The sequence below is a fragment of the Haplochromis burtoni genome, unplaced genomic scaffold (genome assembly GCF_018398535.1).
Source record: "Haplochromis burtoni strain Fernald_Lab_line unplaced genomic scaffold, NCSU_Asbu1 Contig_195, whole genome shotgun sequence".
NCBI classification, from domain to species: Eukaryota; Metazoa; Chordata; class Actinopteri; order Cichliformes; family Cichlidae; genus Haplochromis; species Haplochromis burtoni.
Window position 1 is genome coordinate 789639 of NW_024582556.1, and position 18867 is coordinate 808505.

Sequence of the window (18867 nt, forward strand, 5' to 3'; positions counted from 1 at the left end):
GTAAAAGTTCATGGGGGCTGGCTACCATTCACAGCTCAAAAAAAAGCTTAATATAACAGCTGGTATCCCAGAGCACAAATTAATACTTTTATTATTTCCCTACAATAAAAAGGACTGCAAATTACTGCTCCCTGCTGCAGCTTTATTAATTGTTCTCCACCGTATCAATAAAAAAATAACATCACTGGCTCAGATATAATTTCAGCGTTAAACAAAATAAAACCACATATACTGCATTAACTAATTTTTTCCAGTGTGTGGTTGGTGAAAAGGACTGTTAGATTTTTAATTTTGTCTCAGAGGAAGAGACACATCCTACACTGACATATGGTAATGTGCAAAAGTCTTCTTTCTTTTATTCTATTGAAACATGTGCAAACATACATAGAAAAACGGTGTATGAGGCAACAACAATTCTAATGAATGACCACGTTTATTCATTCTTTAACACAGCGTGAACTCTCTTTGGCAGATTTCTTGTCATTTCTTTAAGTCGTCTTTAGGAATAGTTCTCCAGGCTTCTTGTAACACATTCAAAGTTAATCTTTGGATGTTGGTTGCCTTTTGTTCTGTTCTCTGTTCAATAATGACTAATGTTGAGATCCAGGCTCTGTGGAGGCCAATCCATGACTGTGTGTTTTTCGAAGTATGCTTTTACTGCATTGCTGGTGTATTTGGTGTCACTGTCATCAAAGATTATGCTGCTGCCCATCACATCCTTTCCTGATGATACTGCATGATGGATGAAAATCTTACCATACTTTTCCGTGTTCATAATTCCACCAATTTTGGGAAGGGCCCCACCAACACCATCACTTCATCAAACCTGTTGACACTGATTTTCAGTCTAGTTCTTGTGTAATTTGGCAGACCTTAGCATTTTATCCTGATTCCTCTTTCTTAAAAATGGCTTCTTGACAGCCACTCTTCCACTGAGACCTTTTTTGATGAGGCTTCAGTGAACAATAGATGGATCAACTGAAAGGCCAGATACACCCCTCAGGTCCTATTCCTTGAGGATATGACTTTCAGATACTGTTCATTTTCTTTAGATAGTTTGTTTGGGGATCACCTTGTTGATGCAAAAAATACTATTTTATGTCATTAAAGGTGTGTTACCTTTGTCATTTAACTAAAAATAAGCTGCTAGTCTTTTAGAAACCCTGGAGAATTATTGCTCAAGACTACTCAAATAAATAAATAAATAAATAAATAAAAGAAAGCTTGGCTCCTTGGAAGTGAAATATGGAGTATTTCCACAGTATTGTGCACAGTACTGTGGAGTACTCAAAGGGGTCAGTTACCTACCTGATGACAGCTTTGCTGCAGGCCAGCTCATTAGCCAAGAACCCCAAAATTGAGGCCTTCTGAGCAGGCGTGTGAGCCTGAAAGGCCTTTGTCTTCAAACTGAGAGCCAAAGGAGCCAGATCTGTATTTCCACAATGGGCTCCCATGTACATCTGCAGCACCTCGGAGACATTATCTCTGTTGATGCCAACGTTAGTCAGGTGGTCCCCCAGCATGGTTTTTGTCTAAGGATAGGGAAGTTGATGAAAAAAATTAAATAGATGAAAATGTACCCAAGCCTTTAACCTAAGAACAAAAATATCACATTGCTAGTAAAGGCATGGAGGCATCAGCATTAAAATAATGTCAAGTCAAGTGTAAAAACACTGATTTTGAAGTCATTCTAAATGACTTTGTGCAAGATCTTTATAATCCTAAAGTTAGTCCTAAATGTATATGATAAAGCTACATATGGTGGCATTGTTAATGTTTTGTATCTTATGGATCATATTTACTAACTTGATTATGTCTCAGCTACAGTCCTAAAGCAGAATCAGTCAGTTCAAAACGCAGCTCACCTTTTGTCCAGGTGGCAAACCAGGATCACAGACTGCCAGAGAAAGCAGTTTGACCAGAAGGTCTTGAACTTGGCCCATGCTGTCCCCCACATTAAGCAAGCCCTCCTGTAGCATTCCCAGCGTGGGCACATCCGTGTTCACATCGAGTCCCAAAACCTTTCCAAAGCCTCGCAAGAACTGCATAAGCATCAGGCAGTCCGACACGGCACGTCCTGGTAGGATGAGTCCGGGAATCCTGGAGAACTCAGGGAGAGCCTGGATGCAGCAATATCAGTAAAATTATGACTCTTTTTGCTCATATTAGGATCGATTAGTGAAGCTTAGAAAAACATGTGTGTCACATGTTATGTGTATGTTCTCAAAATAGTAGTGACAGCTTAGTTTGTGTATTTTGCAGTATGTTATTTTAACCACTTGAGGGCGCACATTTCCACATAAAAATATTCAGTAACGTGGTCTCAGGAAAAACAGTCCACTCAATAATAATAATAATAATAATAATAATAATAATAATAATAATAATAATAATAATAATAATAATGATAATAATAATAATAATAATAATAATAATAAGATACCTTATGATCAGACAGACACATATCTTCATTTGGTTTCTTCAGTTCCCTCGCTATCTCCAGCTCCAGCCTCCGTTGCTCCAGTTTACGCTCTTTGTTCAGACGCTTCTCATCCCTTTTCTCCTGCCGCAAGCGTTCACGCTCCTAGAGAGTCCAAAATTCAAGGGAGCATTAGGAAAGAAAAATGTGTGTGTGTGTGTGTGTGAGAAAACAGACAAGAAGGTTTACTTGACTTTGCTGAGCTGTGTTAGAATTCAGCCTAATGCTGCTGTGCATTCAAAGGAAAAGTGCTTGAGGGCCAGAATCTTTTGACTTGGTAAGTGTGCAGAAAAAAAAATGAATGAAGGGAAAGAGCGCACATAAAGGAGAGGAAGCAGGAATCCATCGAGGGAATAATGACTTAGGCTCTTTTTATGGAGTGGACTGTGCGCCCGTGTGTGTTTCTGCATTTATTTGCGTGCATATGGGCTACCTCTGCTTTCTTGCGAGCCTCAACAGCCTTCATCAGCATTACATGTTGCCTCCTCCTTTCCCTCTCCTAAAGGGGCAAAAAAAAAACAAAAAACAGGCAAACATTAACAAGCACACGTTGTACATACAGTAGTCAAGGCCAGCCTTAGTATAATTGTGCATTAATGTAAGACTGTGATGCACTAAATTCAGTAGAGGCACCATACTTGAACAAACACAGAACAATGCTTCACATGTATACACTTTCACATGTATGGTGGAAGCATAAGTGAAGAGTACAGTAGTACAATGACAACCAAAAAGCAACACATAGATGCGGTACAAAATAGATGTGATGACAGGCTCAAAAAGAGAAGCAGCTGGAATCGGTGACGGCGCCTCTAAACTAGAGCTGACACAACAAAAGCAACAAAACACTAGTTGCCGGAAGTCATCTGACATGCCACATGTCATTAGAGTTATGATAAAAACAATCAATTCTGCTACATGAATCAATGATATCGCCTTTTTTGGGGGGGACACATCACACCTGTAATATTTAGTAGGGGGTTATAAAGAGGAATGGATTGTGAGGTGTAACTACAAACTGAGCAGTTTCACTTCAGTGGTTTTGGCAGCTTAAGTGTTAGCACAGTATGTGACTGCTGAGGATGAGACGTCTGTGTTGTTCTTTGGTGCATGATACACAGTCTACTGCCAAAGGGCACAGGAATCACTGGTGACTGACTATCATTTTATTTGATCTCTTAAGGTTTCCCGCTCCTCCATATCAGGCTGTCATTCCCTCTGTGATCCACCAGAAAGACACAATTGCCACTATTAGGGCTTGCCAAGGACATTTCCAGTTCTCGCTGACTAAAATGGGCTGTTTTGTGAGGACTGTTTTGTCATTGTGATAAACAAAACAGGCTAGATGCCAAGCACTCTGCCGCAATATTTCTTTGTGCTTATTTGTTTGATTTATCTACAAATGGAAAACTTGAAAAACGACAGAAAGCCTGTGGCATTCAGCTTCTTCCAATTCATCAAAAACAACGAAGACGTTAAAGGCTTTTATGATAATAAACTGCAATAAATCAAGTGCGATACGGCCACACGAGACAACTTTAAACACATGGGATTAAACGCGCTTCCTAATTTCAAACACTGTAGTGCACGTGAGGTTGATGCAGTAATCGGCCTGGTCCACGACAGGAAGGCGAACCTTTAGATTCTGCTGCGACTGTGTGTGTGAGTGTGTATGAGTAAGAAGGGCTACAAGCAGGAGAGCCAGGCTAAAATAAAAAGCTACATAGAACCATACAGTCCCCATGGTGAAGATGATTGTATTCTTGTTCTGTTTTTTTCCCCCCCAAAGGTCTTTTTTTTTTTTATTCCAAGGTGCCCGCACCAAACTGGTGGGAAATCTGCCTGTAAGTGTCTCCACCATGAAGACGAAATGACTCTCAGTAGCTGTTTTCATTCATTGTGCAGAGTATAGGAACAGTGAATGACAGAGAGGCCGGGATGGGGCAGGTTAAAGTCCAGCACTCTGTGGACTGCAGAACAGATGCACGGACGAACAGACACAAGCTCAACGTCTGAGCCGAAATCGTCAAGCACTCACGGGTAACACAGGCTACTCCAATACAACAGTTAGACAATGTATGTGATGGATGGAAACTCCTCGAGCGCACTTTGAGACAGTGAGTGTGGATTGGCTAGCAGTCTTTGCAATGCATTCTGAGTAGAAGGGGAGGATGGGGGGAGGGGGAAAGAAGCTGCCTGGCCACCGTGACAGGGTCAGTTGTCCCTCAGGACGAGCAGATGGAGGCAGCATACTGACTCTTTCTCTCTTTTGTTGGTTTTGCTGGAAAGCCATGCAGAAGAATGTAGTATGACAGCAGCCAGTGCTACACTTAATGCATTGCTATGACAACCATAACACAACCAGTTACACGATGCAGGTGTTAGATGTACAAAAATAAACATACCCATACCATATCTAGTCTATGCCTCTCCAACTCCTGGCAGAGAGAGTTGGCAAAATATTATGGAACAGAAGTAATATCCAATACCAATAAGCAAGGCGTTTTAAACAGAGAAATACTCACGTACACACACTCACGCATGCCTATATTTAAAAACACAAAGTATAAACACATCCATACACGCACACGCACCTTCAAATTTTTATTCAAGTCTGAGGTAAATGGTTTTATTCAGCAGTAACTATGAGGTTCAAGAGGCTCAGTAAGTTGTTTAGAGTGCCTACCTGTTGTTTGAGCATCTCCGCTTGCTGTCTCCTCAACTCTTTCTCCTTGAAGGCGAGAATGAGAAGATGAGAGAAAAATCAATATGCTTCCATTGTATTAATCGTGAAAAGTACAAATACAGGCTGATGGAAAAGCCCCACAACACGGTAAATGAATTATACAATTCAATGAACAGGATTTTTGAAGACAAATGAATAAATAAATAAAGGTATATCACAGTTTTCCATATTTTTTCCAAGAGTTTCATTTGTAAGCATACCTTTATACGCTTTTCAGCCTCCAGTATTTTGGCGTTGGCGGCTTCTTCCTTCTTTTTCCGTTTGGCCTTTGAATAAAGATTAAAGTCAAGAATCACGGAGATGTATATCATTCAGGCACATCAAGTCCAATCAGACTTGAGCTCTGCAGCACTTTAACTGATTGTTTGCAGTTTTCTGGTTTGAGCAAAGATTTCATGCTCCTGAATGCCAGTCAAATTTGTAAAACACAGCAAATGAATAATGTATCTCTTTAACACGTAATTGTGAAAATGTTGAAGCCTCCTGTTAAGAGTGGCTTGCCAACCGTGTCAACTCAAAATTGATTTAGTCCTGCTAAAACACTTTGAAGCTCCTACAGTATAATTGTGTGGCCCTGCATATGTGTGTGTTTGTGTGAACGTGTCTGCATCCTTGGATGTGTGTTTGTGTGTAGAAAACGGCACCTTTTTTTTCCCCCTCGACCCACTTATGCTAAACTGTTACTGTTGTCTGATGAAAAAAAAAAAAAAAAGACTTTTCTGTCCAATTTAAATAAGGTCTGAAGAGGCAGCAACAGCCATTTTAATATTCAACAGCCGTCAACCAAGACCAATTTAGCATTAGTTCCATGTGGAATTATGCCTAAGAAGACGCAACTCCCTCCAATGCATGCTGCTGTTCAGTAATGAGCTTTAGGAAGATTAAAACACTATAGACTGAGGGGCTGTAGCTATCCAGGAATGTTCTGCTTAATCAGAGGTGCTGCTGGATCAGATTCTGTACCTCCAAAATTTGCTGCGCTCTGAGTTCCTTCTCCATCCGAATTTGCTGAATACGCTTGATCTTTTCCTGTAAAAAAAAGAAAAACATAATCTCTTAATATTTTAGACATCCCCAGATAAAATCACTTTCCAACCACTCTATTCCAATTGGGCCGGGCAGAAAGTCACAACAACAAGTTTAGCACTACAAGTAATAATGGTAATTGAAAAGTAAGCTTTAAAGGATCAAAAAATAACAATTCAACATTTCCCGCAGTGCTCACAGGGAGTGTGTGTGTCAGGACACTTAGATAAGGAAAAGACGGGAAAAATGCAGTCAGCACACCCACAAAGAAGACCCACCTGCTGCTTGAGAATCTTGATCTGCTCTTTCTGCTTCCTTCTCTCCTCCGCTGCCATGATAGCTACAAGAGTCAAATCAGTGTTACATCAGTGTCTAGAAAAGTGACCTATAAAAACACGGGCTTCCAACTGTATTCATATCTGAGAGACTCGGAGTTGTTCCGCTTTATTTATTTAAGAGGTCTCGCTGAAATCACAATGTATTTTTTTTAGCAAGGCACGGAGAAATTCAGGGGACTAAATTAAAACAGAGTACTGTAAAAATAAGGCCGTGACTCGAAAACAATCGACATGCATAGACGACCTCGCTAAAATGGCACATTTTATTTAGAATCTAAACAACACTTTACATCTACGGCTTTAGGGTACAGCAGGTCTCTCACTATCATGTCTCAATCCTAATTTTCAGGACGCTGACATTTGTGCTTATTTTTGGTTAATTTGTGAACATTTATGCTTCGCTTATGCAGGAAATCTCAGCGACCTCATGATCACTTTTGTAGGTCAGGTCTGATAATTACAGATGATAGCTCAATTCATCACGAATCGCTTAACTCAAAACAACTCATACAGACACATGGCCACACCGACTGAAAGAGTTACAAAAAAACCTCTCAGAGCTCCTGGAAGGAGCTACAGCTACAGCTCATTCCAGTTTGAAAAGTTATTTTCCGCTTTCATTTATTTGCTTGCTGTCTGTAAACATTAAAACTTGGCCCTGGCTCCTTGTACGAGCCTTCTTCGGTCTGTTGTTGTGGTTATTAGCACTGAAGGGAACTAAGGGTGTTAAATATCCCAGCAGCCGATGCTCTCTTCACGCCAGTAATGACCATCCAACTTTTTCATCAAACTCACAGCAGTAAGGTGGATGAAAATGCTGTCTTGTTTAACAAACTGAATGGCACTGTGATTGGCTTTGTTTAATGCTTTTAAGGAGATCTCCACAATCCAATATAGACAGTTTGGGGGATTTATTGTTTATTACTGTTGTCAAGAGACAAACTGGAGCCCAGCTAGTGCCCAGATCGCCCAAGACATTCTGATCCATGAGAGATCAGCAATCATCGCCCCAACCTAGCTAATCAGTATTCAGAATTACCTTTGAACTTGCAGACAGATACATACACATGAAGGAAAACAAGCTGCCTCAGCGGATTTCTAAGCATTTACAATACTGGACTGCATCTGTCAGATATTATGACATTATGTACAAGGTAAATATCAGTGGGCCTAACATGGATCCTTGAGGGACAAAGTCATTAACAACTGGCCCCACACAGATACACAGCAGCTACAGGGTACATCCACAGTTAAGTCACAAGTGGGTGGTATTCATGTTTGGGTCACTCGTGTCAGCACATTTACTCGATGGATTTGAGCTGTCTAGTTGGAAAACTTAAATTAAAAAAATCTAAGTGATCTTCGGGATTGGGATCAAAATTGTTTTCCACTGTTTAAATGTTCTGGTGCATTATACATTTCTGAATGTATAACATGTCTAGCTACATCTCTGAATTTAAGCGAGAGCTAAGCAAACAGTCTTGAGATTGGATGCAATAAAGATTAGAGGAGAAAGAAGATTAAAGCTTAAAAAATGATGAAAACAGTTTTGAACCTACTTGCAAACAAAGGCTATACAAGCAATATGAGTTCTTGCCGGGCTTTATACTCTGTTGATTTAGATCAAAGTAGTCTGAAGTGACCGACTGACCAATTAAATAACCTCCGCCAGCATGTTTACAGCCCTGTACTCGCTTACCTTGCTGTTTCCGAGCTTCTTTGGCTGCACGTGCCAGCGCCTGCTTTTCCAGTTTTCTCATCAGTTTCATCTGTGCCGCCTGACGGGCTATTTCTGCAAAGTGGAAACAAAAGCGGTGCCGGTGAGAAACCTCTGTAGTTGTACTGGACATATAAATAACTGGGATCGTTCCTAAGGTTTCATTTATAAAGTTTAGCAATTGCAACAATAAACTTAGAGTGATATATTTATCTGTTAGCATTTTTAAAATACTGCAATACATGTCAAATATTTTTTACATAGGTAGGGCTGAAAAATCAGGTTTGCAGGGCTTTGCTAAGCAACACAAAGGCACAAAAACAAGACATGTTAACAATGGTGATTCATCTTGACAAGTAATTGTTGTTAGTATTATTCAGATAAAGTAGGTGGCTCAAACAAAAAAGCCTGACAAAAAAACAGAAGACAGAAAAAACTTGTCCTTGTGCTAAAAAAAAAAAAAAATTGAAACTGTGACCCCTCCGCTGTCGTTAGCTACCCGAATAATAGCTGGTTGATGAATGGCACACACACTTATGACAAACATATTTCAGGGCTCATTTCCTCTGCTAACCTTGAGCCTCTAGTTTGCGCAGAAGTTTGACCTGACTGGGACTAGGGCCCTCAGGCGCCAGTGGATCGCCTACATTAGGGGGTCGTCCCTTCCTTCGTCGGTTACCTTTGGCACCTTCGCCTGCTAACTGGCGCTCCGAATTTGGGGGACGACCCCTTCGGCCTTCCATTGCCAAAATACGAGGTATGACCTCCTCCTCCTTCAACAGGCTCCACTGTAAACCCTAGAAAAAGGGACAGAAAATAAAGTAGAGAATGAGAGATTGGGAGGGATGTGGAGAGATGCAACAGTGAATGACTTGCCAGCATGAATCAGTTCATGTGACTAAAGGACAATTAAATCATTAGTTGCTAGGCTCTGCATTCAGCAGAGACTGAAAATGATATATCATTACATTTTAAGTGATTCACAATAAAACACAGGCTAAATAGCAGATTAAATAAGAATTCTGTTTCTCTTGCCCCTCAGCACTGCTGTATTTCTATATTAGCACTTCCTCTATTCTGCTTCCAATTAGAAACACACGTCCATTTCCTAGTTTATCTCTTTGTGTCACACACTGACATTACATGGAGTATATCAGTGGTCACCTGTGGAAGTAATGTCAGCTGATTATTACATTTCTCCATGCACAGTGCGAGGTCTATGAACTAGGACTACTGAGGGCTTTGGCTGATTCCTACTCATGCCCTGACAGTGACTGCTGCATGAAGCTTTGCCTGCCGCTAGATGAAAAGATGAAGAGGGATCAGGGAAAGAGAGAGAGAGAGATGAAAGGCAGTCACCTGGGGTCCTTCTCTGGCTTCATAGAAGTCACCAACCCTTATCTTTGCACTGAAGCTAAAATTATCACGCGTGATGCCACTTATTCCATTTCTGGATAGATACTACAGAAGAGAAAATAATAATGGCGTTGGTTTAGGCAGAAAAAAAAGGAAAAATGTGAAAATTAGCGACATTGAAAAGCAACTGGGAGGCACTAGATGGAAGGGAGTCTACGGTTACAGTGCATCGGTGCAGTGCTGCTAATCTTTATAAAAGCCAGGGGACAAAAAAAAAAAAAAAAAAAAAAAAAAGAGCAACAGCTCTCAGGAGGGAAAAATGGTTCTGACCTTGGGGTGCACAATTCAGGCCCTTTCTTATTTATCTGTGGCATCGCCAGGCTTTTACTGCCTACTGCCTGCCTGACTAGCAGCGAGTGGATGTTACTGCATGGAGTTTTTTTTCTTTTTTTTGTGTGTGTATGCGCGTGTGTTTGCACGACAACACTCAAAAGGCAGTTCAGACAATCTGTGTGTTTGTGCTTTTGATGAAACAAACAAAGAAGGCCGCAGGTCATATTAAATTGTACAAATGGGGCCAAAGTCGTGCATCCCAACACTAACCATTAATCATTCGGCGGGGAGGGAGAAGGAGAGGTGAAAAAAGTGGCACAAGAAGTGAATCTAAGAATATCATCTGTCACTATTATGGTCACAGAAAGCAGGGAGGGTGGAGGCATGGGGTGGGGGTTTGGAGGGACAGCTGGAGCAGTAGCATAGATAATATAGAACAAATCCTGATACATAAGCATTTCTTTGAGCAATGTGGATGAGCGGTTTTGCTGTTATTAGAGGGGGGAAAAAATCCTTCCGTGATAAATCATAAACCATCCCGCAGTAGTCGCTGTTACAAACAAAACCGCACATCTTTTTGCCCAAAAGAATCTGTATCACGGATTCAAAGCGTGCTGTGAGGCCATGAGGCCCAGGTACCTTCATCACATCTGGGTACTGCCTCAGTTTCTTGCCACAAGGGGCATAGTAGGCCACCTCGCCCTGCGGCCGTCCAGCCACCGATTTGATTCTAGTTTCCCTCCGCCACCTAGGTTTGGGAGACGGAATAAATAACACTATGTTAACAAAAACAAAAAAATGAGTACATCTGTGGCTGAAGCAAAATGTAACCCGAGTGTGTTTGTTGAAATCCGTCACTTATACGTACCCTAACTCCAGAGGTATCATCAACTCCTTCTCATCCATCACCCTCTTCCGCTTTCCTAAACCTGTGGAGAGATGGTTTAAGTTCAGATTTCCTTAACTTAAGAAATTTACTAACACCATGTCTATGGTATATATATTTACACACATTCATAAGTGTGAGCACAAAACACACATAAGAGAAAATGTCACTTAGAGTAGATGACTGGAAATGTCTGCTTGAGATATTTCTGGCAAGCTGCACTTATATCCTATTTCCTCTGATCTCGGTAATCTCTTTGCATTGAAAGAGGCAGAAATCAACCTTGTTGCTGTGCCAAACAAGTTGTCGAGGCTCTCGAGCATGGCCCTGGAGGACCTCAGAGCTCTGGGTAAGCTAAGACAACCAACTGCTTTCTTCCTGCCTTCCTAAATGTAACAATCACTTCATATGAGGCTGATGGGAATATACTCCCTCTGGGAAAAATAATTTACTCCAGCAGCATACTACAGTGTTGTTTGTGAGACTGAAAAGATCCAGCAAGAGAGAGCCTACTAAAACTCATCCTTCACCTCTTGCATTATTACTTTTCCCAATGCAGCATTTTGAATACATTACCTAACGGAGAGGCTAGGCTGCAGGAGGAAGAGCCTGGAGAGCTGTGATAGGCCAAGGCACTGGAGCTGGTGGCAATGGTGGGAGTCTTGATGACCTGGAGGTTGAGTGGTGAGCAGCTGGTGGCGGTGTGATTCGTTGAGGTGTTCAGTAGTTCTGGGCCTTTGGTTAGCCTGTGGGGAGTCATCTCCTTCTTAGACGATCCAGATGGCAGCAGCTTTAACTCCTTCACCTTCTTCCCAGAGATGTCACTGTCCGAGTTGGTGTCAGACTCTGAAATTGGACACAAGTGTGCAAAGAGAGGTGAGGAGTTAAAAAACAGAGAGGCATCAATTCACCAAAGTGGATTAGCATTTAATATCTTTTTTTAATGACTGGGGTTTTTTTATTTTCTTAACTGCACAGACATAACCAATTATTTGATTAGTTCATCTGCCAAAACAAATTAAACAAGTTATTTTTTTTGTTCAAGCAAAAATGCACACTATTTAAGAATCACAGCTTCTGAGCTGTGAGATTTTAACACTTTTCTTTGTCCTATATGATAGTAACTTCAGCTTGACCTGGGTTTCTTCTCCAGCACTGGTATTAAACTGACTGACTAATCTAAATAATTAGAAGAGTAATCCGTAATTAATATAGTGGTTAGCTGTCAGCCCTGATTTTTATTTTTAGCTCCTTTTTTTAATTGTGAACGTTACATTCACTGCCGTAGAAGGTACCAACCTGACAGACTATCATCTGAGTCCTCTTCATCCTCTTCCTCCTCAAGATCATCATCCTCCTCATCATCATCATCTCCTGAGTCATCAGATTCCTTGTTGGCTGGGAGCCCAGCTGTGGGGTTACATGTCCCAGGGATCCCCACTCCAGGAATTCCAACTCCAGGGATACTAACTCCAGGAATCCCAATCCCGGACTCTCCTCCTCGAAACAGATCTACTAGAGACTGCACCAGATGGTTCTGAGAGAAGCCCTTCCAGGCAGCTAAAGGGTCTGCTTGTCCCTGTCCCTGTCCTAGCCCTGGTGTCTGTCCCTTCCCCTTGGCGGTCTTGTTCTTTCTGGATCCATGGCCTGTTGTAGCATGGGGTGAGGTAGTGGAGGGCTGTGACGGAGGCCCAGCCTGGCCGGCTGCCTGGGTCCTGTTTGCCCCTGTGCTCAGATTGACAGGCATCGACCCAGCATCAGTGTCACGCTGAGGGGACTTGCTTTGAGAGGCAGAGTCTTTGCGAGGTTTGGAGATGAGGGCCAAAGGTGCGTCCTGAGTGGTGCTTTGGATGACTCCATTTGGGTGATGGGGTTCAGGGAGCCCCAGCAGGGCACTTGAGAGGAAGAGGTTGGAGTGATTGTTCTGGGGTGGAGGAGGCGGGACGAGTGGCAATGGCGATGAAGACAGAGATGTCCTCTTGGGAGATTTGTTTGGCCCCTGCTGCTGCTTCTTTAGCTCAGCTGGGAACGTCTGCCCTTGGGACATGAGAGTCTGGGAACAGAGGAGGAGGAGAGAGGCAGAGAACAAGGAGAGGTATGGAGTCAGAGGGAGGGACAGAGAGGGAAACAGAATGGGAACAACAAAGAAAGGTTAGGGAAAAAAACAGAAAAGAAATGGGACAAAGTAGAGTTGCTTTAGCTGTCAGTTCACATCACTGCTGATTGTTTGAGCAGGTGACAAAACTACAATGCTGAACACTGGTACAGTTAACTGTGTCTAAGCTTCTTTTAGGGAAACAAAAAGAACATAAATGCAATAACCAAAGGCATTGTTCTCGGCCAAGTTTACAGAAAAGAGACACTGTGTATCTCTCTAAAATTGTAATTACTTGTCTGCACATTTGAAAAGCTCCATCATCATTATCACCATACAGCTAGACATGTTTGCCTTTTGTTTTGGCTTGTTTTTTTTATTTGTTTTTTTTATTTTTTTCACAGCGAGGACCAGCTTGGCTCAATCGGTGGTTAAGCAAAGGCAGGTTAGACTTTAATGTTGCACTTTCAACTGGATGTGATATGAAGTGAAACAAATCAATTTCACAGACCATGAAATACAGTAACAGTGCTGAAAACCACAGGGGGAATTCGGCTTGCTGTAAACTTCTCTATACTGGTAAAAACAAAAAGGGAAATGAATACGCTGATCCCAATAAGTTTAGCTTATTGATCACGGTGCTGTCGTTCATATTTCATCTGGAGAAATCGAATTTGTGAAGTGAAAAGCAAATACAAATGTCAATTTTTACAGCATTTCATCTGAAATCGGGAAACCCATAAATAATACAGTGGAATCCGTGCACAAGCAATGGTTGCCTCACGAAAGTAACAAGACTAAAGGCATTATCTGTGTCATCTCTACAGGAGTATGCTAAACGTACCCAATGCAAATTAGTCAGAAAATTCTGAAAAATCTGATTTAAAAATTTTAAAGTTTAAAATTTTAAAAAGTCAATGTTCATAAAAGAGGAGATTTTAACTTAATAAAGCATGCTTGGCCAGCATCCACTGCAAACTACTGGCTGCAGAAGTGATCATCAAATAAACCAACACACTATGAAAGCTGGAAGGAAATCTTTATCAACATACGTGCTAAATTAAACTGAAAGGTCTCCTGTGCTTTTACTATAACACTGTAAAATAACAGTAAAACTCCTGCATAAAAAATGTTTTGAATACTTCTGATGGTCAGTATAACTGGCAATTACCCCTTTGTACAAATATCATGATTCACAGTAGCAGCGATGACAATAAAGTTTGATGCAAGCATTTTTTCCTCTCGCCACATCATAAGAGAAACTCGTGACATTCGCACAAAAGATAAAAAAGAAACTTCTGGGTAATAACACGAAATAATTGGAAAAACTAGCATAAAGCTACCATAAAGCAAACACTTTGTGCTAGGGTCTACTTAAAAGAAACTCACATATATTCCAAAAGATATTCCACTATTTGGTGTTTTGCACATGTCAGCCCCAAAATCCTTAGAGTTATTCATTTCGATTGAGATCTAGTGACTGTCAAGATCACAGCATATAATTTCACATCATTTTCATACTCTTCAAACCATTCGGTGATGCCTTCTGTCCCATCGAGTGAGAATTGCCATCCTATTCAATTTGTTTTAATGATAGGATAAAGATAACCACTCAGAGCAACTTTGTATTGACTCACAGTGACCTTGACGTGCCCTCTAGAAGGACAAGTGGACCACAGTGCCAGCAAAAAACCTTCATACCATAAGAGGCTGAACAGATTCCCTTACTGCACAGAATCAATCCCCGTTTTTTTGTTTTCCTTTAATTTGTCACATTTGTATCCAGATAGCTTAGATGTTTAGTTGTTGTTCTATGACAATCCCAGTGCAAAAGTAAAAAGAGAAAAAGAAAAAAGTAATGCATCTACTATACAAAACAAAGATGCTGACTGATGTCCATTTGCAGCTGTGAGATTCAGCTCCAGGCCATGTTAATTTTGATGAGGCTGTTTGGCACTTGTTTCCCTTTGATATAAAATCCCAGACTGGTATGTAAGAGAAACTGTAACAGTTATGATTTTCTTTTTAATTGACTGCGCAGCTACACTAACAGATCTGTAGCCGTCTGGAAGCTGTTTGGATTCTGTCTTAAAAAAAATTTGAAAACAGCCACCAGATTTTTTTTTTAAAAAGAGAGAGAGAGGCTGGTTATGGTATGGTAATGATGAGGGAAAAGAGATAAACAGAACTGCAGATCTGACTGCGTACTCAGCTCCACTGAATAATGTCATTATTGTCAATTTGTTATTAGTAACTTTGATCAGTAAAGCGGAGTGTGAAGCAATATTTTTCTCACAGGATACTGTGTGCGTAAATGACATTATTTAACTGATGTTATCAGGCAGGCTTACCTGTCGCAGCCTGAACTCATTGATCTGCGCTAGTGAAGCTTCCAAAAGTTTCCTTTTGTTGGATTTGGCGGTGCCAGAGACAGAGTGCTTTGGTGGCTTCAGTGAGGACTTCTGGGAGCTTGTTAAAGATGAGGTCAAACCAAAAGGTTTTGGGGAGGTAGGCATCGGGAGAGTCGAGCGGGGTGGAGAGGGAACTGAGAGAGGCTTAGGGGAGGAGCAGAGGGAGAGGGGAAGGTGCGGAGGGGAGTTGGAGGGCAGCAGCTTGGGAGGTTTGGGCGAAGCGGTGCTGGACGGTGCCTTTGGAGATGTGGTGAGAGCTATGGGGGAGGAAGACGGTGACGACTCCCTGCGGGGTTGAGTGAGGAGTGCCAGGGGCTTTGAGTTGGCAGCCAGGCCAGTGGACTGGATCACACTAAAGTGTTGCTGTGGTCCCTCTGTCCGGGACCTGGAGCTGTGAAGAGCCAGCGGTGAGGTTTGGGACAAGGCGGGAGGAGAGACAGAGCAGGGTAAGGGCACAAGGGTCGGGGGATTGGAGGGGACCTTTTGGGCCTGGGTGCCTTTCTTTCTGTTGGCATCCCCAGAGAGTGGTCTGTCATTCTTTGCAGTTCCAGTGCTGGGTATCAAAACCTGGTGCGGGCATGAAATAAAGAACTGTTTGAACAAAGGCTTTCTCTGTGGTATGTGATAATTTATTTTAATTCATTCAACATTGTGGGCACTATTTTAGTGAATGAAAGCACTGCGCACCAAGTGCAGTCAAGTGCACCATGTGGAGCAGCTGAGGGCGCAGTGGCCTCCTTCTTTTCACCTTCACTTTCCTAATGTTTTTACTCGTTTTAACTTTTCCTCTTTACCTTTGTTTTCTTCTTTGTCCGCTTCTCTGTGTCAGACAGTTCGCTGTGTTTGTCCTCCTCTTCGTCATCCTCGTCATCGTCATCATCGTCTTCATCATCCTCTGCTAGGTCTTCCAGATCACTGCTGAGGGACCCATCACTTGAGCTGTCTGATGATGTGCCTGATTCACTATTGCTCACCACAGAAGTGTCAGCTGTCTTCTTCCTTGGTTTCTGAATTGAGAAAAAAAACAAAACATTGTAAAAATCAGCTTCACTATGCAACACAAACTGGCTTATTTCAAATTAAGGAGTAATTTTGATCTCAGCACTGACCTTCTCTTTAGGTTTCTGAGTCGTCTTTTCCACCATCTCTGTGGGATTGTTCTGAGGGCTGCGACGCTGGCTATTAGCAGGATCTGAATTTTTGGTTGGCTTGGTTGGTGCCTGAACAGGAGCCGGACTCGCAGAAAAGCTCCCTGATTGTGTGACAGGAGGGCAGGCCCCGCTTCCATTCACTGCACCATTCACCCCTAGAAACACAAATTCTGCTGTATTACTAATCAGCTTCATCTCTCCTAAGAACTTTCCAACAAGTGATAATGGAATATGTGGAACTAACAGCAGATTGAAATAAGGCTAATAAAAATATTGATTTATACATGTATCTCATCTAACATGCGAGCTGTGCGAGGCACAAGCCCAACACGAGTGGTTTACATAATAAAAGATAAATTAAAAGATACTGTGAAATTAAAAGAGTGCCAGAAACAGAGATTACGAGAGCGAACATGAGGGAAAGAGCGGGGAGATAGAGGTTAACAGAATCACTAAGTGAGGACTGAAAGTCATTAAATCTGGCTCGAAAAAGAGAAATCTCATCATAGGGCAAAGTGGATTTAGGTTGTGGAGGAAGATGCACAGATAGTGATTATGGGAGGGTTAGGGGGAAGACTGAGCAATGAAAATAAGCTCCCAGGACAGCGCTGTACCTTTAGGTGCAGCATGGCTATTCTTGCCGGGCATCCTGATCGGAACAGGACTGGCGCTGTGATTGGACTGAATGTGAGGGGCGAAGAATGGGGGAAAGCCGATGAAAGAGGGGAGAAAGGCAGCAGCTCCCCGTCCATGGGCTTCGGCAGCTCGCCACCACTCTGTCGGGTCAGAAAGTAGAGGAGAGGAGACGAGAGGAGAAGATTAAAGGTATAGTCCCCTTAACCAACTGCTACCCACAATTCAAATGTCATCCTCTTACCAGAGAGGGCTCCTAGTTGGGGATGGGCAGCCAGAGCAGCTGACATGCCTAGAGAGCCCAGGCCTCCAAACTCCGGCCTGCCTGCTCCGGCAGTGTAGAGGGCTCCAAATGCTGGGTGGTTGACCAGAGGGAAGGCACTTGACAATGTGGAGCCAATGAAGGGCTGCTCTCCTGCTGCTCCAAACAGACGGCCTAAGATAGATCCGAACCAAGAAGGACATGCCCAAATGTTTTAAAGTACACTCCACACTAAAAGGGTGTGGATAAGAGCTCAGTGGCACAGTGAAACAAAGCAACAGGTGCAGAAATGTTTTCACCATTTGATCTAATTTTAAGTTAAAGATTGACATGTTCCCTTTACCAGAAACTGTCCTGTAAAAGGAGAAATGATGCACTTCCGCCAGATCTTCAGATGTTAAAATAAAACAAAGTAAGTAAACAGCTGTTAAGAGGACAAGTTGCTAATTCGTTACGGGTATTATTCTGTTCCTGATAGCTGATAGTATTAAACAGCTTTTTAAAGCAGTTGTTTCAGTTTGAGATAGTGACAAACAACTCCTATACGACAGGATTAAAAGATGAATTCCACGCAGAAGAATAAATTTTGCTTTGAAGTGACAAAAATGCTTAGGACAAAATTTTTCTACTTGTACATATTTAATACTTTGTGTTACGTAAAGTTCAATTTTGACATTACTGCACAGCTGGTTTGACAGTTATTTATTACACCTTACTGCCCTACTGTTAGCTCTGTGTATGTTTATTTGCACAGACTGAGAAGACTATTCTCAATTACATCTCTGAGCTCTTGATGTAGGAATCGACAGAGTGTAAAAACTAGATTTAAACAGCTTTTGAAGATGTCGCTTCTTATCCACCTGACTATAGAGGAATTAAATACAGAACAACTGCCTTCTGAGTGTTTGGAAGAATTAACTTCAAGTTTTGCTTTCACAAAGTGCTCGTTGCACCTAAATTTAAACGGCAGCCGTACTGTTTCTGAGCCTGACACACCAGCACTTCAATGTGACTCTCACGCATATACCATGAAACATGCACATTTAGATTACAGACCATGCTGTCATAATCCTATTCTGGCATAGAGCCACTTGTTTATAGCAATTTTTTTTTTTTGGTTTAAAATGACTGTCAGAATATGTCACACGGTAACAAAGACTGGATAGTCCTGGTGAGAGAAAGAGGAGCATGCATACGGTGTAAAAGCTAACCTCCTTCTATCCTTTTGGCATTCAATTTCAGCAGAGAAGAATACTTCATCAACATCATCATCGTCTAGCGTTTTCCTGAGCACAATCATTTCTGGCAGGGGCGACTGCCACGTATTACCTCCTCCCAGAGTCAGATGCAATTTGGTGTGAGCATATTTCATGCAAATTCAATTTCTATTCCAGAAAAGGAGAGCAAGTCTGCTTGATGCCTCTGCATAAGCCA

At 41.9% G+C, this 18867-nt stretch overlaps 1 protein-coding gene across 16 annotated transcripts in view; it reads right to left on the reverse strand.

Annotated features, from left to right (window-relative positions):
• Positions 1 to 18867, reverse strand: part of baz2ba (bromodomain adjacent to zinc finger domain, 2Ba) — a 67843-nt gene that overhangs the window by 8824 nt on the left and 40152 nt on the right. For 5 of the 16 annotated variants that reach the window (XM_042226074.1, XM_042226078.1, XM_042226076.1 and 2 more), the window contains exons 4-24: positions 17416 to 17607; positions 17153 to 17314; positions 16497 to 16693; positions 16182 to 16394; positions 15328 to 15954; positions 12181 to 12934; positions 11458 to 11727; positions 10864 to 10924; positions 10635 to 10743; positions 9666 to 9767; positions 8881 to 9103; positions 8289 to 8381; positions 6530 to 6591; positions 6189 to 6254; positions 5426 to 5491; positions 5166 to 5210; positions 4885 to 4917; positions 2913 to 2978; positions 2444 to 2584; positions 1866 to 2120; positions 1309 to 1532 (exon numbers count right to left, since the gene is read on the reverse strand). In XM_042226074.1, coding sequence (XP_042082008.1) covers positions 1309 to 1532; positions 1866 to 2120; positions 2444 to 2584; positions 2913 to 2978; positions 4885 to 4917; positions 5166 to 5210; positions 5426 to 5491; positions 6189 to 6254; positions 6530 to 6591; positions 8289 to 8381; positions 8881 to 9103; positions 9666 to 9767; positions 10635 to 10743; positions 10864 to 10924; positions 11458 to 11727; positions 12181 to 12934; positions 15328 to 15954; positions 16182 to 16394; positions 16497 to 16693; positions 17153 to 17314; positions 17416 to 17607 — 3961 coding nt within the window. The remainder of the gene's footprint in view (positions 1 to 1308; positions 1533 to 1865; positions 2121 to 2443; positions 2585 to 2912; positions 2979 to 4884; positions 4918 to 5165; positions 5211 to 5425; positions 5492 to 6188; positions 6255 to 6529; positions 6592 to 8288; positions 8382 to 8880; positions 9104 to 9665; positions 9768 to 10634; positions 10744 to 10863; positions 10925 to 11457; positions 11728 to 12180; positions 12935 to 15327; positions 15955 to 16181; positions 16395 to 16496; positions 16694 to 17152; positions 17315 to 17415; positions 17608 to 18867) is intronic. The other 11 variants (XM_005935268.3, XM_005935262.3, XM_005935265.3 and 8 more) reach the window with 8 other exon arrangements.